This window comes from Maniola hyperantus, chromosome 20 (assembly GCF_902806685.2).
Source record: "Maniola hyperantus chromosome 20, iAphHyp1.2, whole genome shotgun sequence".
Lineage (NCBI taxonomy): Eukaryota > Metazoa > Arthropoda > Insecta > Lepidoptera > Nymphalidae > Maniola > Maniola hyperantus.
In genome coordinates, this window is record NC_048555.1 from 7834387 (window position 1) to 7860343 (window position 25957).

The 25957-nt window shown below is 35.8% G+C and overlaps 1 protein-coding gene across 5 annotated transcripts in view; it reads left to right on the top strand.

The window, feature by feature from the left end:
- The window catches only part of Dscam4 (Down syndrome cell adhesion molecule 4), a 234927-nt gene that overhangs the window by 164967 nt on the left and 44003 nt on the right, over positions 1-25957 (top strand). For all 5 annotated transcript variants that reach the window (XM_069505251.1, XM_069505255.1, XM_069505256.1 and 2 more), the window contains exons 4-5: positions 23266-23464; positions 24486-24641. In XM_069505251.1, coding sequence (XP_069361352.1) covers positions 23266-23464; positions 24486-24641 — 355 coding nt within the window. The remainder of the gene's footprint in view (positions 1-23265; positions 23465-24485; positions 24642-25957) is intronic.

Genomic DNA, 25957 nt, shown 5'->3' on the forward strand with positions numbered 1-25957 from the left:
TTTGAAAAAAAAAGGGGGTTATCTAAAAGGCGAGGTGGCCATTTAGATAATAAACGGCGAGGTGGCGGTTTTGAAAAAAAGGGAGTTGTCTAAAAGGCGAGGTGGCCATTTAGATAATAAACGGCGAGGTGGCTGTTTTGAAAAAAAGGGAGTTGTCTAAAAGGCGAGGTGGCCATTTAGATGATAAACGGCGAGGTGGCTGTTCCGATGATGGATGGACGGCGGCGTGGCCGTTTCAGCTGAGGGGAGTTAGCTTGGTGTATAGTGTGGTGGGTGTTTGGAACAGGTGATAGGATCAGTAGCGGGGTACTGCTGGAGTTCGGGTTTTATGAGACATAATTATGAGCGGTGAGTCTATTATGGCAAATGGTGCAGTGTGTTTTAGAAGTTGCTACTATGGATAAAGTTGGGCTATGCTTTGGTTGTGTCATGCTTGTTTTATTTGTAATGGTTGTGATATGCATGCTTTAGAATATGTGGTTTGTGTGCTTGTGCTGATTGTCAGGATGAACGAGCGGATGTTCTGACGTTTATAAAATGTTTGTGCTTGATACATACTAGCGCCCGAGGACGGTCGCATGTCAGAATGGCCGTATTGGAGGGTCGATATTGAAAGAGTTCTTACTGTCTATAGACTCCGTGAAAAGAAACGTATGAGTTTTACTCTACGGAAGGTAGCCATCTTTATTTTAGTTGTCAGAGTTTGTAAGGTTGATAAATTGGGCGGAATAGAAATATACCCGGATACGGAATAATCTACCACCTTACAAAGATTAGAGGAAAAAAAAAATAATTTTAATTTACTTTACTTGATCTATCTACCTAGTAAAGAATAGAAGCTAGCCGTCGACTCCCTTGTAATGCATATGAGGTGTTATAAATGAAATTTGCTAGATGTTAGGCAAAATTGTTTTTAATGTAACTTTTACCGGGGTCGCTTAATACAGAATGATGGCTAATAATGCTTAGTTATTCTAGCTTAATGCCAAGACTTAATTTAGATACATTAGAATGACTTAGGTAGATAGTACATAAGATCTATGTTTTAAATTTAAGATGCCATTGGCATGGAATAGACAATGACACAGTAAAATTCATAAAATTGTTTCAAAATAAAAGCTCAGTAGTAAAGACAGGGTTCTTACTGTACACATACACTAAGAAGGTTCACTAAACGGTTCCAGGATACAAACATCTGCTTACTTGTAGGTGCGAAGACTGCAATGTAGCTGGACGGCATCGGCCAAGATCCAAAACTCAATTTATTTGATTCTTCACAACCGAAATGTTTCATTACAAAGATTTTCACCAAGTCTTATCCATAGCAATTAAGTTGTCAACGTGAATGTGCAAAAGAAATAAATACGAAAACCGAAAACGCAAACGGAAAACTAAAACGGAAAACTGAAGCTAAACGTAAAACGTAAACGTAAACGTAAATACGAAAACCCTGTAACAAAGAAAAACAAGATTATAATTTGTGCTGTGTGAAAATTTCGACACGTGGAATTTTCCCGATCAAACACAACTCACCTATTGAACTCCTGGCCACCAATGGTTTTCAGAAGTCCACCCACAACCCATTATCCTCATTTATTTGGGAAGTTAAAATAACTGGAACTGAAAGAAATCATGAGATTAGGATTTTCTCTAACCAAACCGCCATTTTGTCGAATCCACATTACTTGATTTTTCACTCACCATAACTGATGAAACATTGAAAATACGTTAGGATGACTAAAATTTATGACTATTGTATTTTCCAGGCGAAGCCATGGGCGAAAAGAAGTGAGATTTTCCTGGAACGAAAAAAATTCGTCTTCACATGTTGACTCCAGGAAAATTCTAAATCTCAACAATCGGTGTTGCCAGACGCAACCCGAGTGTTGCCGCTCTCAGTTAGTTTGATCATAAAGCCAATTCATTTTTGAATATTTGCGGAACCTAAGGATATATTATAAGAACCGTTTGTTAATGACTTAACAATAAACAAATGATATTATGGTTTTATTTAATTATTTTGTTTTATTTTTACGACAATTGACAACGAAGCAAACGCCATCTATTGTGGCTCGAATGAACTCTGAACATCGACCCACGCGTAGTTCTGCACCTTGATGCTAGGTGGCACCAACATACTTTGAACAAAATAGATTTTAATTAAAAGCGAAACGCTAATTAGTAGTTCAAAATTTACAACGTCACAATACTTCCCCTCCTACGAAAAGGTTCAACAGGTTGAACCACGCTGCCCTCAGCGTCATCCAACAACTACTAACAATTTGCCTGAAACAAACAAACAAAAAAAACACAGAAGTTACGCGTGAACGCACATCTACTACTAACAAGGAAAATTGTCTAACAAAATAAATATACTGAAAACAGTGTAAGGTTTTATACATTATACTTAACTACACAACCCTAACTTCTAAAAAGAATATATACAAAAAAACTTCATGGTGTCTAAGACACTTGAGTGGAAACATCTTGGCATCATTCTTCAGCTGACTGATAGAATGCGTCTAGGCCTACGGTGGTTCACTCTTTTAAACTACCATCGTAATATTTGTTACTCAACAAATACGGAAAATCTGGATGTGAACGGGTCCATCTGATATGGCAACCGTTCTCTATCCCATTCGGAAAAATAAAACCGAATCAAAATCGGAATATGAGAAAAAAAACGAAATAACTCTCCTAGAAAATAGATCTCGGAACAGAATCGGAAAAATAACAGAAATGATCCATTATCTAGAAGGAAAACGAAAACAAAACACAAAACCCCCCCCCTTTTCGTTATCCCCAAAGTACGATATTTGCATTTTTACTTTCTCAACCGGTTGGTCTACCACAAGCATTCCAATCATCACATATTCATCCCTACATACATCCACTACATTCATCCTCAACTGAACCATGGTAATGTAACTGTTAATTCAGAACATCACTACACTCATTCAAATTCCTAATTGAATATTGATAACTTAAATATTCAAACAGTTTAGACCAAACTAAGTAATGGCAAATATCTACTTCTTAATATCCTTAATATGCCAAGTGCCTATTGGGTGGTTGTCAGCTACTCTAACTAGTTCGTAAACCAAAGGTGACAAAACCTTGACAACCCTGCACTTTTCATACTTAGGTGCCAGCTTAGCTGCGAAAAAATTTGTAGCGTCGCTTTGTGGATAGGTCTTTTTCCACACTATATCCCCAACAGAATAGCTTGCAGACCTACGCCTTAAGTTGTAATGCGTTGCATACTCTGCATGAGCCTGAAACAAATTTCTCCTAACCTGACCAAATATGTCCTCCAAAGTTCCAAACTTTCCTGCGTATTCCTCCCTTGGAATTCCGGCCTCGTACTCCTTATCCGTGTCCTTATAGAAGGAACCATTTAAGACCGGTTCTCTAGCGTGGACAAGGAAGAACGGGGAGAATCCAGTGGATTCATTAACCGCACTGTTTATGGCGAACTGGACCTTGTACAGGTTTTCGTCCCAGGACCTGTGGTTATCTTTCACAAAAGCGGCTACAGCAGTCATAACAACCTTATTGTACCTCTCAACAAGGTTAACTTGCGGAGTGTACAGTGGTGTGTAGTGTAATTTCGGAATATTATAACGCTTAATGAGATTACGGAATTCAGATCCTGTAAATTGGGACCCATTGTCCACAATCACAGTCTCTGGAACACTATGGTTCAAAAATACAAAATTCTCTAGCGCTTTAACAACAGCGGCACCTGTGGCACGCCGTAACGGAAACAACATTGTATATTTCGAAAAACAACACGTCACCACAAAAAGAAATGTAAATCCTGATTTAGACCTAGGCAAAGGTCCGACTAAATCAGCCGAAATGACCTGAAAAGGTCTCTCGCAGACTTTAGGCTTCCCAAGCAGACCTGGAGTGGCTGATGTCGTGTGTTTATACGCAGAGCAAGTATCACAATTCTTAACGTACTCAACCACGTCCTTATACATACCACGCCAAAAATATCTGAGGGATAATCTGCGATGAGTTTTGAACACACCAAAATGACCTGCAGTTGCATCTGCATGGTTTTGTTGCATAATTCTAAGGATGTCGTTCTTGTGGACTACCTCTTTCCAGTCGAACTCACTGAGAAGCTGGTATTTACATTTACTGTAACGATATAGTTTATCGTTCAAAATACAAAAATTCGGAAAATTTGCTGGATTGATTTTACAGCCATTAAATGTTTTGTCATACCAGTCATCTACCAAAACTTGTTGACTAGAGTTATCATTACGATCACCAACTACATCTACGTGTATGAGTCTCGACAAGGTATCCGGAACTACATTATCACAACCCTTCCTATGTTCGATAACAAAATTATACTGTGATAATCTACAACCCCATCTGGCGAGTCGTCCTGAGGGATTTTCTAAATTTAAGAACCACTTTAGGGATGCATGGTCTGTGATAATTGTGACTGGCTTGGAACCAAAATAAGCCTGAAATTTCTCCACTGCAAAAATCACAGCTAGAGCCTCGCGTTCCGTCGCGCTGTAATTCCTTTCGTTTTTATTTAGGCTCCTACTGACATACGCAATGGGATGATCGCAACCATCGGTTTCTTGCGTTAGCATACCGCCAACACCATATGCAGAAGCATCACAATGTATTTTGAATGGTTTTTCAAAATTCGGTACCGCAAGAACAGGTGCGGTTACCAACGCATTCTTCAATGTATTAAATGCTACCTCTGCCTGTTCGCTCCACTCAAATTTAGGTGCGTTCTTTCCTTTACTCGTTAGTCTATTGAGTGGTGCAGCGATGGTTGAAAAATTCCTAATAAAGCGCCTGTACCAAGAACAAGTGCCTAGGAAAATCTTTACCTCCTGTGCAGTTTTTGGGGTCGGAAAGTTCAAAACTGCGGCAACTTTTCCAGGATCTGTGCGTAAACCAAATTCATCCACTATATACCCTAAATATTTCAAAGAGTTTCTAAAAAAATTACATTTATCAAAATTTATGGATAGTTGAGCCATTTTTAGTTTATCCAGAACTCTGTTTAATAAAATTAAATGGGTTTCAAAATCAGCAGAACAAATAACAATATCATCTATATAACAAAATACTATTCCATTTTCAATATCACTACAAAAATTTTGATTAAATAACTGGTCCATTAACCTCTGCTGTCGTGCTGGTGCACCGCATAGGCCAAACGGCATGACTTTAAATTTGAATAACCCTCTACCAGGAACTGTAAAACTGGTTTTTTTCCTGAGAGTCGTTAGCTAACGGAATTTGCCAGAAACTTGAACTTAAATCAATCGATGATAAAAACCTTGCCTCTTTCAAGCTATCTAGAATTTGTGGAATGTACGGTATTGAGTATGAATCCCCCTTTGTCACTGAATTTAATTTCCTGCAATCTAGGCAAAATCTCCAGTCTCCATTTGCCTTTTTCACTAAAATTGCTGGGTTATTCCAAGGGCTTTCACTCGGAGTAACTACGTCCATTTCCAGCATCCTATCTAACTCTTTACTTAAAGCTTCCTTCTTTTCGGGAGAAAGTGGATATTGTTTTATTTTTATTGGCAAGGCATCACCGGTGTCAATAACATGTTCAATTAATTTTGTTCTACCCAATCCAATTTTCGTTGAAGAAATATCTAAAAATTTATTTACTACAGACTGGGCTAATTCTTTCTGTTGAGATGATAAGTTTTCAAAAGAAGTGATGGTATGAATTTGTTCATTATCAATCGCACAAATATTGTAAAATTGAGAAGGTGCCTTAATTAATTCTAAATTATCAAAAATGCCAGGGGCTAACTGAAATGTTTTCCAAAAGTCACAGCCAAAAATAACATCCGCTATTATAGAGGGTACTACAAAAAATTTTATTATGTGAGTTACGGAATTATAAGTAATCGGAATAAACATATAACCCATGCAATCAAGTTTGTCTCCATTTGCCACTGAAAATGTGGTATCAATACTGCTATGCAATTTATAACCGAATCTCAAAAAAACCTTGTGCGCCTGGTTACCCAAAATTGACGCGCAAGCACCGGAATCTAGTAAACCTGTAATCTCAAAACCGTCAACAAAAACCTTTAAATGTGGCCTAAAGTCTCGTTTATCCACTGAATACAGAACTGTGTCAGGTAAAAGGGATGTTTTGTTGTTAATGACCAAGTTCTTTACTTGTGTCTCTGCACAGTTCTTACTAATTAGTTTTTTGAATTTTTGTCCGGAGCGGGTTTACTAATCGCCTTTTTACTACAACTTGGACATGTCTTTACTGTAAAGTTCTGACGTCCACACGAAAAACATCTAATAAATTTCGGAACTGTCCTGCAAAATTTAAAGGAATGGTTACCCTTGCCGCACTTGTAACATAGTTGTTTATTTGTTTTCGTAAAATCAGTGCCTTTACTTGTATCAACCTTAGGTGCAGGTGTGACTGAAAGTGTGTTTATCTGTTTTGTCACTTGTTTGTAAGCAAACTCTGAACTTAAAGTTGCCTTACTGTTAGTAGGCTCAGAAAATAAGGCGGAACGCTGCCTCGCAGCCTCTAGTTTGCGACACTTTTCCTTCAACATTGCGACAGACTTAATGTCAACAAGAGCTAATTGTTCTGAGTAAAAAGGGCGAATATTATGTAATAAAATTTGTAACTTTTGTTCTTCGGAAAGTGGTGTTGACAACCTTGAAAACATGCAAAACATTATAGCGAAATAGATAGACACAGGTTCTTCAGAGCCTTGTGTTCTTGCTCGAATTTCACCTAGCAACCTGTAGTCATAATCTACTGCATCAAATTCCTCTAAAAATAAGTTTTCAATTCTGACCAAGACGAAACTTGACATTTGTTGCCTCTGTACCATAACAATGCTCGGCCTGTAAAAAGATGAAATGCAGAAACAAATAATTTTCCATCTGAAACGCCATAAGATCTTTTATATTCCTCAACGCGTTCGATGAAACTGCGCGGATCACCCTGTCCGTTGAAATGTAACTTCCACTTGGCCACATTTTTATCACCAGTGCAGTCAACGGCGGTACTCTCGGAATCCAGTGATTCGTCGTGAGACGACTCATTGTCAGCATCTAATCTGGAAATCAAACTCTGCAACTTTGTATGTAATTCACTCTTCCTACTTATTAAGCTGAGTTCGGAACACTGTATTCTCAAAATTCTAAAGTACAAATGTGAAGCTAAAGCTTTAGACCTACAGAGGGCATGTCTATCTTTAGTGTCAGAACACTTTTTTAATAAATCTTCTAAGTCTTGAAGTTTTTTAGTAATAACCCCTAACTCACTTTCAGAAGAGAAATCTGTCTCTAAAATTGATTCAGAAGGAATTTCCTGAATTAATTGTTTTAACTGTTTCTTTAAACCTAGCACTGTAGGTGCTGGAGTTTCGGAACGAATGGATACCTCATAACACAATTCGTCCTTCAAAAGTGAATGAAACTGGGCAAAAGTCTGTTCCATTGTGTTAAGTCAAAACACATTTAACAAAATATCGAACTTGTGTAACTGTCTATGTTTAGCCTTATACAAATTGGTTAAACACAAACACAAAAGAAGTTATTTAAACTATTAAATATACACAAGCAAAATACACAACAAAAACAATATTCTTAAGTCTATCCTAACCTATTTTATCAATTATGTTCCTATTCCAAAATATCGTTAATAATACAAGCACATATTATTACTATAGTAACAAAATATAACAAAATAAAACTTCCCAAAATTGAATAAATGATTGTAAGGTGCAGTATCACCTTTATGAGTACACAGTGTGTTACAACCTTTACAATTACAAAAGTAAACAGGCAACAAAGTTGCAATGAACTCTGACTAGCATATTATCTTTCAAAAAAAAACAAAGAGATTGTGCAATGGTTTGATGACTGTTACTTTACACTTTTAACACATAACCTAAAATACAACAAAATCTGTTTCTAAATGTCACTTTAAACTACCAGCATTCAATTAAACTTAACATGTTTTGTGTGTGAAGTAGCTTTTATCATAACCTTAACACAGCTCTAAACAAAATTTCAACAAAATAATGAAGTATCAAGTCACTGAAAAAAAAATTGTTCATAACTTCATACTTGAACTTAATGTAATCTCTGAATATAGTTTATATATTTAGTTTCACAAGTTGTAACTCTTAGTATTTATAAATGTATGTGTGTAACTAGTTAACAGCACATAGCGTTTTAAAACTTTAATTATACTAAGTTACCGGAATTTTCAAACATAAGATGTACTTACTATTGAAAGCAATACCCAACAACAACTCAGTTAAGCAATGTTTATTACTAAACTGAAGGCAAACATTCACTTATACACCTCAAAGGTAAGTCAAATAACATAATTGAACGGCATAAGCACCATTTATAATGTGTTAATTAAATAAGAAAAAAAAACCAATGTTGGACTATACTCAGAAAATTACTTAAACTATCAAACAAAATTTCTAACTATTAGTTATTATTTAGTTAGTTAACCATAAAAACAGCTTAGTGCTCTTTGCAATGTGTCACCACTTAGAAAATTGTACAATCAGCGGAGTACATTTCATAAAATTCACAAAATTTCTCAAAATATACTGAAATAACTATATAAAAAAACGTTCGGGCGCCATTTGTAAGGTTGATAAATTGGGCGGAATAGAAATATACCCGGATACGGAATAATCTACCACCTTACAAAGATTAGAGGAAAAAAAAAATAATTTTAATTTACTTTACTTGATCTATCTACCTAGTAAAGAATAGAAGCTAGCCGTCGACTCCCTTGTAATGCATATGAGGTGTTATAAATGAAATTTGCTAGATGTTAGGCAAAATTGTTTTTAATGTAACTTTTACCGGGGTCGCTTAATACAGAATGATGGCTAATAATGCTTAGTTATTCTAGCTTAATGCCAAGACTTAATTTAGATACATTAGAATGACTTAGGTAGATAGTACATAAGATCTATGTTTTAAATTTAAGATGCCATTGGCATGGAATAGACAATGACACAGTAAAATTCATAAAATTGTTTCAAAATAAAAGCTCAGTAGTAAAGACAGGGTTCTTACTGTACACATACACTAAGAAGGTTCACTAAACGGTTCCAGGATACAAACATCTGCTTACTTGTAGGTGCGAAGACTGCAATGTAGCTGGACGGCATCGGCCAAGATCCAAAACTCAATTTATTTGATTCTTCACAACCGAAATGTTTCATTACAAAGATTTTCACCAAGTCTTATCCATAGCAATTAAGTTGTCAACGTGAATGTGCAAAAGAAATAAATACGAAAACCGAAAACGCAAACGGAAAACTAAAACGGAAAACTGAAGCTAAACGTAAAACGTAAACGTAAACGTAAATACGAAAACCCTGTAACAAAGAAAAACAAGATTATAATTTGTGCTGTGTGAAAATTTCGACACGTGGAATTTTCCCGATCAAACACAACTCACCTATTGAACTCCTGGCCACCAATGGTTTTCAGAAGTCCACCCACAACCCATTATCCTCATTTATTTGGGAAGTTAAAATAACTGGAACTGAAAGAAATCATGAGATTAGGATTTTCTCTAACCAAACCGCCATTTTGTCGAATCCACATTACTTGATTTTTCACTCACCATAACTGATGAAACATTGAAAATACGTTAGGATGACTAAAATTTATGACTATTGTATTTTTCCAGGCGAAGCCATGGGCGAAAAGAAGTGAGATTTTCCTGGAACGAAAAAAATTCGTCTTCACATGTTGACTCCAGGAAAATTCTAAATCTCAACAATCGGTGTTGCCAGACGCAACCCGAGTGTTGCCGCTCTCAGTTAGTTTGATCATAAAGCCAATTCATTTTTGAATATTTGCGGAACCTAAGGATATATTATAAGAACCGTTTTGTTAATGACTTAACAATAAACAAATGATATTATGGTTTTATTTAATTATTTTGTTTTATTTTTACGACAATTGACAACGAAGCAAACGCCATCTATTGTGGCTCGAATGAACTCTGAACATCGACCCACGCGTAGTTCTGCACCTTGATGCTAGGTGGCACCAACATACTTTGAACAAAATAGATTTTAATTAAAAGCGAAACGCTAATTAGTAGTTCAAAATTTACAACGTCACAAGTTGGACTTTGACACGCACGAATTTTGTTGTCGTTCACAATTTTCTCTCGCGTTAAATTAATTAAGTATCAGATTATAGCTTAGCTAATTATTATTCTTTGAGATAGGTAGGTAGTTTCTTAATCGTGATATTTAATTCGGTGATTGTGATATAGTTAGAACAGTAATTGTTCGATGCTAATGTACATTGTGTTAAATCGTAACATCTAGTGCCATCCGGTGACTTTGTCTGCAAAGCACTATTAATAATGTTCGCGTAGTTGTTTGACGAATATGGAATACTAATTATTGGTGAATATTAGAGTAATTCGTGAGTTAACGTTTGGCTCAGTGGATAGATTATTATAAGGACATCCGTTAAGGTTATTTCTGCAGACGCTAGTGATTTAGAGTGTAATTGGAGATATACCGGCAGTTGAGATAATGATTAGTTTGAAGTGATAGTTTAGTGTGATAGTAACTTGAAGTTAACTTTGATAGTAGGTACCCGCTTTAGAATCGTATAACCCGGTTGGTAAAGAATCATTGATGACTCTCGTGTAATGTTGAAATGGATTAGACAATGAGTTGCCCATGAGATCGAATAGCTTACATTCTACCTGGTTTCTGTTGTGATCGCTTATTTGGGTGGATATAGTAGTCGTGGCGCGTGTGGCGCACGATGCTATGGTGTTCTGTATGCAGATGTGCACAGAGTGGAGAAGGTAGAGCTATTGCGATATTCTGAATTAGTAATGAGAAGTCAATTATAAGATCTGGTTTAGATCGTAAGAGAGTCGATGCAATGATCCTTTTAAGAGCGTTCATGAAGTTGTGATTGATTACCTTGAGATGATTAGATAACGGAGTAGGTCGTGACTTGATTGAGAGGTTGCAATAGCAATTGCGCCCTAATCACACGATGTAGTGTTTAGCTTAGGTTAGCTAGTTTAGAGTGAGGTGAGGGGTCGCTGTGAGGGGTGGTTGGAGGCGACCATAGGTAGGGTTAGGTTAGGGTGATCTGGTTGTGTTACGTTGATGGTTTCCATGTGCGATACGTTACTGAGAACTATTCTGAGCCATCCTCCTGTTCTCCGACATATTTATAACGGTAATATTAGTAAAGACCGTCAGATTTATTTAGGAAAGCTCATAAATACGCAAATACCTATCCATTTCTTTACAAAAGGCTTAATTTTGATAATAAAGTTAAAACAAAGCACTAACAATCGACCAACTCCGTTTTGTGACTTAGTTTACTGTAAGAGGCAACGGAATTATGATCAAAGCAAACAATATTAATGTTGATTAAGTAGGTATAAGTACCCAAATTAAAATCCTTATATTTTACTTCGTCCGCGTAGATTTAGATTGTTAAAATTTCCGTGGGAACTCTTTGATATTTCGAGATAAAAAAGCCAGCTATGTCACTTTCCTGCGGGGTGATTCGCTAACTTAGTGTCTAACACTGTGTGATAGCTACCGAGCTCATTTGACATTGGCTGGTTCTAGATTGCTGCTTCACTGAGTGATATTTTATTTATTTTTCGTAGAAAGCCTTCAATAGATTAAAAAATAAATGTCAAATGAGCTTGGTGGCTATCATACAGAGTTAGACACTGAGTTCGAATCATCCTGACCTGCGTCTTTATCTTTAACTATATTTACCCCTACAAAAATCACGTTAATCTGTTGCTCCGTTGCGACGTCATTAAAGGACAAACCAAAAAACCACAAATCCAACCGCATTTATAATATGGGTAGGTAGTGATGCTTTAAATATTAGTAAGAGATCTACCAATAAGTAATAGAACATTTTAATAATATTACGCATATTTGTTATCAAAATATTATCTAGTAAGTAATATCGTAAACACAAATGAAATACGACAGAAATACATTAGAAGATTATGAGACAAAATATTTCAAAGAGGGAAAATGTCTCGTTTTAAGTTTCCTAAGATATTAGGACGCGGCATTTATCACGAGAATCTCCACAAAATATAACGAAACTTTAATATAAATTACACCAGAATGATGACAAAGCTTGTGCGGGCTCAGATTTGTATTCCAAAATTAGGAATAGAAATAGAGAAGAAAGACTTTTTTATTCAAATAAACTTTTACAAATGCTTTTTAATGCTTTTAAAATTGCTTTTTAAAAATAAACGACAGGCTAGAATCTAGCTATTTTGTTTTGTTCCTATTATCTAGATAATAGGGAAAAAACAAAACAGCGTAAAACCGACATGAGTGATATTTACACCCACAGGCCACTCGCTTTCTGATTTAATATTCGCAAATTGTACGCAACTCGGATAATGTTTTTCGTGGGAGTTACGCGGAAGTTTACGACAGACAGACCCCAATGGGAAATAAGGAAATGTGTAGAGCTCTCACTTGAAGAGCTACGACACCTACGAGCACGAAATATGGGGGTAGGAAACATTCTTGTTCGTTGTGTATTGAAGTAAAATACCTTTTACCAAATTGTGATAGCTTAGTTAAGACGTCGGTCTTCTATTTTGGGAATAAACAAGAGATAAACATGGATAATCCCTATAAATATTATTCTAATTAAAACTTAATGGAAAATATTTAGGGAAATTACCACCAAAATTATCATAATATGTGAATGCGAAACTGATTTAATATTATAACAAATGATAGACCCCAATGGGGTGACGTGTGGATATGCGGGGCGTCTCCCCGCTTCATACCCCGATTGCTATCTCAACCTTTCGCGGACTGTGCGAATCCGAGATATTATGCATGAAGGTAGAAATATTCTTGCTTGTTGTGTATTGAAGTAAAATATCTACCTTTTAAGTTTTACCTAATGGTGATAGCCTACTTAAGACGTCAGCCTCCTATTTTGTGGATCTGGGTTTCGATCCCGGGCAGGCACTTTCTTTTCGTAGATAGTTACGAAAAGTTAGTATTTGCTTGATTGCTTGAACGGTGAAAGAAAACCATGTTCAAAGTTCAATGTTCTTGAAGGTATCTGAAGTCTGTAAATCTGCAGTCCACACGTGGCCAGCATGGTGGACTATGGCCTAAACTCTTCTCATTCACTATAGTGAATGGTTGAGATAATGATGATGACTTTTTACCTGACTAGCTTAACCATTCCGCCTTCGCTTGAGTAAATTTATATTTTCACAGAGCGGAGCTGCGGGCGTTCGCTTGTTTTAATAAAAATAATATATATATAGCAATTAGATATATGTAATGGAAACTTTCCCTAGGTACCTACTTATCTACCACTTCAAGAACCAATTAAACCCAGTCCTAATCGGATATTTTTTCCCAGAAAAAATAATTCTGTAGTCAATTATGATATCATTTTATGTAGTTGTAGGCCCTTATTAAAGTGCTTTCGTATATTAAAAGTACTTCGGTACTTGTTTAACAATCACCTTTTCAAGAGCACATAGAGTAGAGGGGTTAAGGAACTTATTGTCAAGGGGATAAAGTTTAAATTCCAATAGGCGCGGATTGTCCAAGCACTTGACCCACTTGCAGGAATTATCCGATGAAAACTGTACCAGAGGGGAAGGAATATGGAAATGTATAATACATTATAATATCATCCATGTCAAAATATTCCAGACTAGCTCATAGCTGATACGCGCGACTTTGTCCGCGTGGATTTAGGTTTTTAAAAATCCCTTAGGAACTTTTTAATTTTCCGGGACTATGATAATGATATGTTCGTCCCCGGGATGCAAGCTATCCTGCGCCAAATGTCAAATCGATTAAACGGAGGGGCAGTGAAAAGCTAGCAGACAGACAGACAGACACACTTCGCATTTATTAGTCAGTATGAATATGGATATAGATTGATATGGAAGTATGGATAATGTATCAAGCAGCGTTCTAGTTTTACTATTTGTGAAAGGTCGTTAAAAAAATTGCTAAACAAAAGCGAAGGGGGTCACATCGCCCCGGGGTTAAAAGCAAGCCCGGTAAAGCGAGTGCCACAGACAATACACAATACACAATACCTACAGGGCGTGTCAAAGAAAATCTAATGAAGTGCTGCTTTTAGGAAATTCAATGTTATCACAACAAAGAAATGCTACAATAATATCTCGCTAATTAAAATTGTTCGGGTGACAACTTAAACAGCAATGAATAATAATTTAATGGACGCAGATAGGTACCTATCTAATTAATTATGCTAAAAGTATGGTCTCACTTTTATTTATTCGACTAGCTTATGACCGCGACCCGCTAGGATTAAGGTTTTTATAAATCCCGTGGGAACTTTCCGGGATAAAAAGTAGCCTGTCACTCTCAAGGTCCCATCCCATGCAAAAATCACATAACGCGTCGATCAGTTACTCCGTTGCAACATGACTAAAAGACAAACCAACAAACTAACATACTTTTGCATAATGGGTAGTAGTGATTTAAATACTGTCTGACCAATCTCACCATCACAAGACTGCAAACTCAACCGTCTATTTAAGCGATAAAAGAAATGAAGTAGGTAGGTAGTTATTTTCATTGAGTAGTTCTTCGGTCTTCCACAATATTTTTTCTTTCATTCAAAGACCATTTTGAACGCCATTAAATACTCGATGTCAAGTTTTTAATGGCTTAGTCCATTCTTTAGCTGTACAAATCTAGTTCGAGTCTTAAAGCTTAAAAAATAAACGCCAGCTAGTTTTGGATCGCGACTGCGACTTTAATATCTGCGATTTTGACAACAAAAGCAATACCGATGGGTAAGGTAGAGGATCCTAAAGAAATTCCCACATTGATTCAATCGTAAAGTCGTCAATTTCGTATCGCAGGTATTTTTCAAGTTTTTTATTCGGTTGTCTTGCCCGAATATTGTCATTCTGTCGAAATCAGCAACAGACTTTTCGGCTACTTCCACTCAATCGAATGAGTTGAAATATTACTAACACGTGTGGTTTGGATGACATTAGACGATTTTGATACCATTAAGCATCTCTGCTGACGGAGGTGTGAGATGTGCATTGGAACTCTCTGATAGAATTTTCTTCGTTTTCGACGGTGGGACCGGGAATTCTCTAAAGGTGTGTTATTATGCGTAATAATATGACAGCTTAGTCGAGTATAGATTTATACGTTTACATTTAATAAGTTACACGTGGTGATCAATACATTAAAAAGCTTTTTTTAAAGCTTCTTTCCGTTTAACTTTAATATTTTTAATATTTCTTCTGCATATCAGAATAATAGAAAGCCTTATGTTTACCTACAGTTTATTTACATTTACAAAAGCGATATGGTCACACCGAATATATTTATTGATTTGTAGCCATCGAGGGTCGCCTTATTCTTTTTACGTTTAAAGAAGATATCGGGTTCGAATCGAGCCCTACCGAGGTCGAATATTTGAACAGGATATTGTAACTTCGGAGATACATAGTTCATGTGCTACGTATTTGCCCGGTATTGTATTCGTATGCAAATAAAATGCCGATATTTCCTTTTCACCTCAAGAATATAGCGGAATATTGTAACAAAAGGTTCTGTTCATGTAAATAAAAGTAATGCTAAGTTATCGTACTCATTGGAGTGGAAGAAAAATGCTTCTTTTTCTTGTATTCTTTTGTTGGAGATAGTCTTTGTTTTTTTAGGAGGACCAGTTAATTTAGATTTGTTTGAATGCTTGTCCAACCCTAAACGCCTACTTTAAAACAAAAGAAACATTCCAAATAAAAATTGGTCGTGGTTATTACCAAAGTACTTAGCATACCTATCTCTAGGTATGGATTATTCCAAAAGACAAATCTATCTAAAGGTCATAGCATAAGTAACGTGTTTTTTCTCGTGCCGTCTGGACTGAACGGGACGATTTCTTGACATCGTTACATAATTTTAAAAATATTATAGCGCAAAAATATACGGGAGGATACGTCCCGTCCCGTCCGTTTTCTCGTTACGTATAATATTATATTTTGTCGCTATATTTTTACAGGCAACCTCGTTTTCTTCCTTAATATCCATTGGTGAAAACTTGAGTATAATCCGTCCTACACTTTTCAGACAGGCGTAGATGATGGTGATGATTGAAAATTTATTAATTATTACATTAACACTTAAAATATATTACAGATAAACATTTTATATAAACAGATAAACATTTATTATTACGGTTTTATGAGTTACTACTCACGCGCTACTTTTCTACCTACAGTACTTTGATGATACTATGTCACAAACCTTCACGCAATTGCCTACAACAACTATACAAAGTTTAAACTCAATCGGATGAACGATGTGGTAACGCATAGAAATCGTACAGACAGACAAACATTAACTTTTACGTAATACTCGTAAGAATTCGGCTAACACGGTTGATCTCTTGCTTATTTAAATAGTTCAAAATCCATCCACCACACCAATAAGAAATAAAAAATATAATTATCAAATCAGTATAATAGCAACTATTCATTACACCTAAAATACCGCATTCTATCTTAAACTAGACGGAGTATTGTTCTTATTTTTAGATCTCACTTGAATGGCAAAACTTTTCACAACAACCCCCACGGAATCTTACAAGTTTGATATAAATTGTACTCTGCAGATGACAAAGCATGTACGCGCTCAGATTTATTATGGTTACCGCAAACCAATTATTTATTGTGGTCGGTACTCCCTTCAGTTGGTCGCTTTGTGCTACTTGCGGGCTTATTCACATTGAACCACGAAATACAACCACGCGTGGAACGCACGTATTTCTGCATTTTGTATTATGGATTTTGATTAGATCATAATCTCTTAGGGCCCGGCTTTTTTTCATATATCAATCAGCTCACGACGGTATTTTGTGTGACATGCTACATCTATACTATACTACAGCTTATTCAGCCTGCATTCAATATTTTACATTTAATAATCCTGCGTTATGAGTTACTGCATGATGCCTGCGATTTCATCCTCGTGGATTTTAGGCTTTGGTTTTCCGAGACCAAAAGTAACCGATGTCCCCGGTTTGCTAGCTATTTCAGTACCGACCAAACGTCAAAATCAACTAAACGGATGAGCCGTAAAAAGGTAGCAGACAAACAGACAGACACACATGCGCATTTTATAATTAGTATGGGTCATATCGACTCCAGTTTCGTATGGCATAGTGAATAACTACACTGTACCGACTAGGACCTGTACTCTGAGATATAACATTTGCTTTCTTTCTATCTATTTAAGCATACAAAGATTTTGATTTATCGTCTCTCTATACTCTAAAATCCCTCGTTACGCTTGGAATTTATCCCAGCGCCCGTGACATAAGACATTACATTACCCCCATGTTGAATAATCTACAATTATTGTGCCCTATCCAACAGAATTATAAGATTTTCTTCATTTCAAAATACTAGTTGTAATTAATTAGTTGGTTATTTGATAATGATTTTGTCCTATTTAAAGTTTAAATACCTAGTACAAACTATTAAAAATTCCCCTACCTACTGATCTACTAAGAAATAAATTCTAGATAAGTATTTAAAATTTAAATATTACAAACTTATTACTTAAGGAAGTCTTTTGTCGCGATAATATGTCGGAAAAATATTCTTATACTGGTACCAACGCTTTGGAACAATAAATGATTTATTTATTATTATTATTATCTTTCCCCTTTTATATTACACACCTATATTCATTAGGTATATATAAAACCGGTACCTACAACTGAATTGAATAAAAAATAATACCTGTGCTATTTCTTGACAGCACATTAGGTATAAGGTATTTATAATCCTTTTGGGGGCACCTCAGACCGACAAAACCAACAAATTTTGCTCCCTTGTGCATCTTTTCAGAACCAACTTCTAGCATCGGCACTTATTTATACAAATAAATTTAAGGTCTTTTTCGATTTGGGTCGAAGGTTTTTGTAGTAACAACTTTATCGTTTTTGTTTGAGATTCCGGCTCGAAGGCCCAATATGGACTAAGTTCAAACACCTAGTATAAACGCTCTTTCTCGCTCTGGGGTTGACTCTTTCAAATAGTAAGGATTTTTTCGGGAATGTTTTTGTAAAATTGTCATCATCATCATCATTTTTAGAAAATATTTACACCATTTATTTGTAAGTCTAAATTTATTTAGTTGTTTTTTTAATCTGAATCAGATACAAAAATTAACGCACTGAAAATCAAACGCAGCAATAGTAAAGTGGAAAAGGTCATGAAATTCATAAATATGCAGAAGTGAGGCATGATCAAAGCGCGGGCAATTGCAAATTAACGATACTAATTTATTATTTTTATTTATTTCCACACAAAAAGTAAGTACCTACTTAGGTATGAAAATTAATATCGAAGCCAACATACAAGAGCTAAGAGGCGCGTTTTTACAAAGCCCATTGCGGGTTTTCGTAATTAATTAAACTGTATCATCAAATATTTTTTTTTAGATCAATTAAGTGTGAATACATTTTGCCTGCTTTTCGTTCTTGTTTGAATTAACTTTATAAACATTTCATTTAATTGAAAGCTTGTTTAAGTAAACATTTATCTGAAAGTTTCTTAAATTAATGTGATTCTTATTTCCCAATATTATTATCATCTACATGATATTATATGAAGAGGTAAGTAAAGTTTTCAAATTTAGATGTAAGACGTTATCCCTGAAACTACTCATCCGACTTCAAAAACTCTTTTACTTATAGATAGCTACAAATATTCCCAAGTGCTACAGGCTATAAATAATTATGTACATAATATGCCTACGTGTCGCGGACGAAGTCGCAGACAAAAGCTTGTATAATAACATTTAACGACTGAGAGCTTTGAATGAATAGGCTGGTTTGTCATTTTTAGTCATTTGAGCACAAACTATGCCAAGTAATATTTGATTGGAGTTCATCATCATAGCTATTTGTGTCCACTGCAGGGCATAGCCCTTTCCAAGGCACTAAGCGTGGTCCTCCGCCTTCCTTAACCGTCCACTTCCTGCCACCTTCTTAAAGCCCTCAATCCAGCGAGCTGGAGATCGTATTTCTACTTATACGGTATACCTGCGAGTTTGCACCAAAAACATTAAACGTGTAATATGTGTGACATAAAACTTGTTTTGTTGAAATTCTTTGATTTTCTAGATTCCATAATGTCAAACAAGTTACTCTTCAACAAATTACATGATAATGCAAACGTTCGATAAATTAACAGAAAACAGAGTTTTCAACATGTTTTTATTATGTAAATGTTTCGTCAGTGCAAACTCATTGTAAATAATAAGAGCGTAGTATTCGAACACTTTAGCTGCACAGAGCAGGCATTTTTAAAACCACCTGTCAACTTTACCACCGACCTGTTTAAATCCCAGTCTTTATCCATCAAATGCACTTACCCCATTGTATAAGTTCAATCCGACCAGTAAATGCAATACGTCCCAAGAATCCCAAGAGGATATCAAAGAAACACAATACGAACGACCCGAGACGCCACGGCAGCCTGTATGACAATACCTAGCACATTGAATAATTGGTTAGCCAACAATAAATTTGGCCTCTTCTTGTTTTGTCATTCTGTCGAGTACAATTTGTATTAGTCTTCCCTATTCTCTGAGAAGGTCATTGTGTTAAGTTACATTTAAGTAACATGGGTTTTGGACAATATTTGTTAAAAAATATCGTTTCAGTTTCTCTTCTACCTAAAGATATAAAAGACGTTGATAGGTAAATTGAGTAAAACAAGAGTTTAATAGGCATTTTCTAGACTACGCTCTAGATCTCATCATTGTTTTCCACTAGGTATGGCTGTCGGTCAACCACATTATCCCTCTCTTTGTATCGTATTCCTCATTGCTGAAGGTTACTCACGTAATGACTAATAAAGGAGTTTTCTTGGGATAATAATGCTTTGGGTAATGGGTTCCCAGATCCTTCCGCAAACGTATTTAAATTTTGACATAACATACCGGTCAACTGCAGGATTGGCAACAGATTGCGTGTTACTACTTGTAATCTAATCTAATTCCCAGGACAAAGCATGAAGTATAATTAATTTTTGCATGGCTACCATTTTAAAATTAGCCATCTTGGTTTTTAGAATTCCGTTCCTCAAAAGGAAAAAAGGAACCCTTATAGGATCACTTTGTTGTCTGTCTGTCTGTCTGTCAAAAAACCTATAGGGTACTTCCCGTTGACCTAGATACATGAAATTTGGTAGATAGGTAGGCACGAGTAAAGGAATAAATCCGAAAACTGTAAATTTGTAAAAAATATTAAATATTTTCATGAAAAAATAATTAGTATCTTCAATTTTCAAAGTAATATTACTATACCAAGTGGGGTATTATATTATGAAAGGTTTTTACCTGTACATACTAAAACAGGTTTTTATTTATTTTTATTCATAATAGTTTTTGATTTATCGTGCAAAAAATCGAAAAAATACGACTGTAGTACGGAGCCCTCTGTGCGTGAGTCGCACTTGGCTGGATTTTATTATATATTGTTATAGCAGCAAAAAATAACTACACACACTGTGAAAATTTTCACCTATTAGGTACAGTTCATGAGATAAAACCTGCTGACGGACGGACGGACGGCGGAAGCTTTTTAATAGGATCTCGTTGGCACCCTTCGAGTACGGAATCCTAAAAAATGGCAGCCTGAGTAATGAATAACATACATAGCACTTAGCAGCTAAAAATACTGAGTAAAGTACTGTAAGTAAAATAATAAATTATACCTCTTCAAGACCTCTTCTTTAACATTTCATAGTCAAGTTACTTGAAAACTTCCGGCCTAACATGGTTAAGATAATCCCAAGTCACATATCTACAAAGAAAGTGAACTTTCCAACAACAAAGAAACTGAATAAAGGATTACTCCCTTGAAAGCTTTCAAGTTATATCCGTCAACTTGAGGTTATAAAACTCGCTGGGGGTGAAAATATTTTTGTTTATATTAATTTGCAAGAAAGTTTTTTTCATGAACTCGTAAAGAAAGTCTGTATCTCATGCCTCTTGCCGGTTTATTATAAACTACTAGCTTTTACCCGCGACTTCGTCCATGATAGGCATCTAAAAATAATATTATGTAATTTATAGTCTGTTATTTATGGATATTTTATTATTCAGATACAAGTTAGCCCTTGACTGCAAATAAGTAACTTTCTAATCGAGAAAGAATTATTAAAATCATTATTAAATTCAGTTTGTCGATAACAAACAAACAAAAAATTAATCACATACTTATTTATCTACCTAAGCACTGGATGGAATTAATAAAAATAAGTAAAGAGTAGATAATCTGAGTGCTGTCGATTCTTAATAAGCTTTCGCGATTAATATTGGAACAAAAGTAAGTCATTCATTATTTATAGCCAAACAAAGCCTTTAATTTTGTGTCTTCGAGTTTGAATAATTAATATTGTTTCCTGTTGATTTCGTTCGTTCGTTGCGCTTTGTTTGAGAATTCTTAACACAATACAAATCACAAAATACCAATTGTAAGTATGTTCATAAAATCTACACTTCCATACTAATATTATAAATGCGAAAGTGTGTCTGTCTGTCTGTCTGTCTACTAACTTTTCACGGCCAACCCAGGTTATACCCCAGGTTATACTGTTGTTTACAAATGCATGACGTCAGAGCACAGATAATCTATCGGCCAAACATGGCCGACAGTGTTTTCACCTGTCTAAGAAAAATATTTTTTTAAATTAAAGTTTTACGGTTTTTAGGGCGCAAAAAAATATAGTGTTAATTTTTTTGATATAATAGGACAAATATTAACCATTTAAGACCAACTTAAAAAAATTGTCAAGTAGCCTATTAAGTACCTACCTACCTACTTACTAGTCATACATTTTTCTTTATAGTGGGCGAGGTTGAAATGGCAATCGGGGAGGAACGTCCCTTACAACCGCATAGTAGTGACGTGCGGGTATACGGGGCTTCCCCCGTCTCATACCCCGATTGCCATCTCCACCAGTCGTGGACGATACCTATATTTGCTCACTATCAATACACAGACAAACACATTATCATCCCGCCACATCCCGCAACTCTATATCATCGTTTCATCTTGTTGGAGACCACAACACTACGCTTACGCCGCGCTTATAATAACATCTCGCTCTCCATTAAATTGCATAATATGACATCCCCGAAAATATAACAGGATTAAAATAGTATATTATTGCAAGTCCGCATCTGGCAGCCGGCAAATGCAAATGGCTCGGAAAAATGCAAATATGTGGATAGCACCGCAGACTATCGTACCCAATTTTACGTACTGCGAGCTTCGGGATCTTCTTATTTGGTCTTTATTGAAATATATGAGAGAAAACACGTTCAAATTGGACGTTAATGTTTGTAAAGTTGGCAGACTGAAGCAAATCGGTGCAGAGTTTTGTAAAAATGTTACTGTTTTGCTGGATTTGAGGAACTCTAATAAAATATGATAAGTACCTACTCGTACGTATCTAGCGGTACCTACTTCTTTAAAGAATAAAATAAGAGGACATAGGAGTTTTTGTATAGAATCAGACGTTACTTTGCGGAAATTCATGATATACAATGAACCAAAAGCTTAATTGATCAAATCTGCATGTCGCATGTCGCATGCTGCATGTTGCACCATACAGATTTGATCTGTTTCAGCGGATTATAGCAAATTAAGCTTTTAGTTCATTGTATAAGAAATTTTGACAGTGAAATTCAAATTATTTAATCTGAACCTTTGACTGTTGTGAACCAAATCACGTTCATGTTCGTCACTCAGATGGGTTTTGTGCGTTGGGGTTGTTTAACTTTGTTGTCAACTGTTTTCACAGGGATTAGGGCTTTTTGGATGGTTTATCCTATATGTATATACTATACACGTCTATTCGTTTACGGTCTATTTGTTTCAAAGCTTAGGTACTACATACACCTACGACCCTTTTAATGAGTCTTTTTCGATTTTCGTCTGACTGATTACCTGATTTTCCAAAAGTAATTTGATTAAATCCACAAACCAAGCACAATTAGTGCAATGCTTTCTCGCGCATTTGTAATTGTGTTGCAAAAGTGTGAGAAATGTGTCACACTGATTATGTTTTGGACTACTGTACCTACTGCATAATGCTGGAATAAAACGTGCCTTTTATTTGTCACGCTAGCCAATTTTTCTTTGTTTCAGCTGGACTGGTTACTCTCCGACAACAGCCCAGTGACGTCACTCGCAGGACTGCGAAGAGTGCTCGCGAACGGCTCGCTGGAGTTCCCACCATTCCCCGCTGAAAGATACAGGCGGGACATCCACGCAGCCACATACAGGTGTAGGCTGCGATTGAGTAGCGGTTTTGCTATGCTGTCAAAAAACATTCACATACACGGTGGTAAGTATCTCAGCACTTATCTACTAATTACGTACTTATCGTTTTGATCAGTAGGTTATAAATAATGCAACGATACAAATAAAACACGTTAATTTGTGAACGGGCTGTTGGAGTTTTTACGAACTGTTCTGTACATTACTCTACCTCGTTGTTCAACAAACCTGTCTGATTAAAAAAGAATCTATTACCAATGTAGAGATTTTCATGTTTCAAATACATACTGCCCCAATTTATTTGGCTATTAGGTTATTGCATCGGCCTATTTTAGTACCTATACAATATTATGATATTCATTTATATACCATCTATCTACAACTTATAATAAACAGTGTAGTAACGGCTTGTTCTATAATTTTATTGGTGATAGATATATTATAAATTCTTCTTAAGTTTCATTTTGGTCCTTAGATAACTCAACGAAGACATTTATTGGCAATTTGATTTCTGGGAAAACATAAAAACTATGATTTTGCTCTTTGTGCTTTTTGCAATGTCTAGTTAGGTACATATCATTACAAATTTGAGATAGAAGAATTATTAGATAGATAGGTAGATAGAAGACATTATTAGAACTGCGTAGGTTAGAGATATCGTTATTGAGTTATTTGACCTTCAGATTTCAGAACACTAATAAGAGCCCTTAGAAAATACTTGCGACATCGCACCATAAAGTTCTACGACAACGCAAAACGCATCGTGGGAATTTCACTTCAAGGTGCGACGTCTTTCTCGCGTCGCACCGCCATTTATTGTGGGGGCCCTAACGATCCGATTTTTTAACTATCAACTTAACTAGCTAATTAGGTACCTACAACTTACAAGCAAAGTTGTACCATCCCGTACCATAAGCAGCTGTACCCAAAACCCCTCTAGAATTAACCTGAACCAATTAATAAAATATTTTCACGATTTTATATGACTGAAAACAGTGACTATGAATTTTCTGATGCAAGTTGCAACCGTAACAAGTTGCTTATTATTTTGTGTAAATCGCAGGTAATTAATTATTAGGTACTTTTAGTGCTAAACATACCTTGGGAGGTGCACGTGCCAGACGAGTACGTGATAGCGGGAAACGCAGCAGTGTTGCGATGCATCGTGCCATCGCACTGCTCAGAACGAGTCGATGACACCGACTGGTTCACCGATGATGACACCAGTGTGTTCCAATATTTAGGTAAGTTTACCTTCACAACCAATCTACATTAAGTTTAGTATAGGTTTAAGTTGTTACATTAGGTTCTCAACTTCTCACCAACATAATAATATATTTGCGATTTTGCGACGAATGCATCACCGGTTCGGAACGCTGGTTCTACTGAAAAGAAACCTCCAGATCTATATCAATAAGCATATTGGGCTCTTTCCAAAACACAATAAATAAATAGGCAGGTACTTACTTAGGTAAATCCCTAACGCTCGCATCATCAACGGTGTAAATCTGAAAGCTTTAAGCTGCTTTGCGTACATCGAATTTCTGATAAATATTGTACAAATAAAATAAAATAAGTATGTTTATTTTTCAAAAAAAGGTATTAGGTGTTTTCTGTATGCAAAATTTATTTTCGTCATAATAGATATTATATTCGAACGCCAAGAATTCACCACATTCTTGTATGAACGAACTTAAACGTGATCAAGTCGTAAGTTATCAGGCTAGCTTAGATCAGAATTACCTATATTACAACGAATGCCATAAAAGGTCGCTATTACCGTTCATCGTAACTTAACGCGTAAGTAATATGTTGGCACCATTGTAAATCACACAATAATAAACCCTAAGTTCTAAGGAATAAAGTAAAGAAGCAATGGTGCCAACATATTACTCACGCGTCAAGTTATAATAAACGGACAATTGTCAAGAAGATTCATAAAACTATTCGGTATACGCCTTTGAAACTAGGCCGTACTGCCCTCAAAATAAATTGATGGAAACAATTTGAATCGGTCTGGAAAAAATCCCGCGGGTTCCTGACGTCGGCGTCTATCAATTTGAACGCGAGCACGTGAAGAGTATGCTCATTTGTCTTTCTTTCAATAATACGCTTTCAAAGCCGTTGCTATGTATTAATTTTCTACTGTGTAATCTTTCACTTTGAACAAAATAACGAAGGTACGACAGTTAATACTTCCTACGTTCCTACCTACCTATCTACCAGATTGAGAACATAATCTACACATATTCAATCAGCAACAGCAAGGCAGTTTGTTGCAATATTGTTTTTTTTTAACCTATAGGTACGGAGTGTCCTTTATTAATTTATTAGAAAATGATTTATACTAGTACATCCTACACATTAAAGTTATATTATGATGCAGTCACTACGAATTCAATAAGGGAAAAATTTGGATTGCCTAAGAATGACTAATGGTGATATTCAATTTCTAAACTTTTTTATTCACAAGACTGCGATCTCATCTAAAAGAAACAAAACTGAAACCGAGCCGAAAGAAATCGAATGACTGAAAGAAGTCCCCATTTTTTAAATTAGT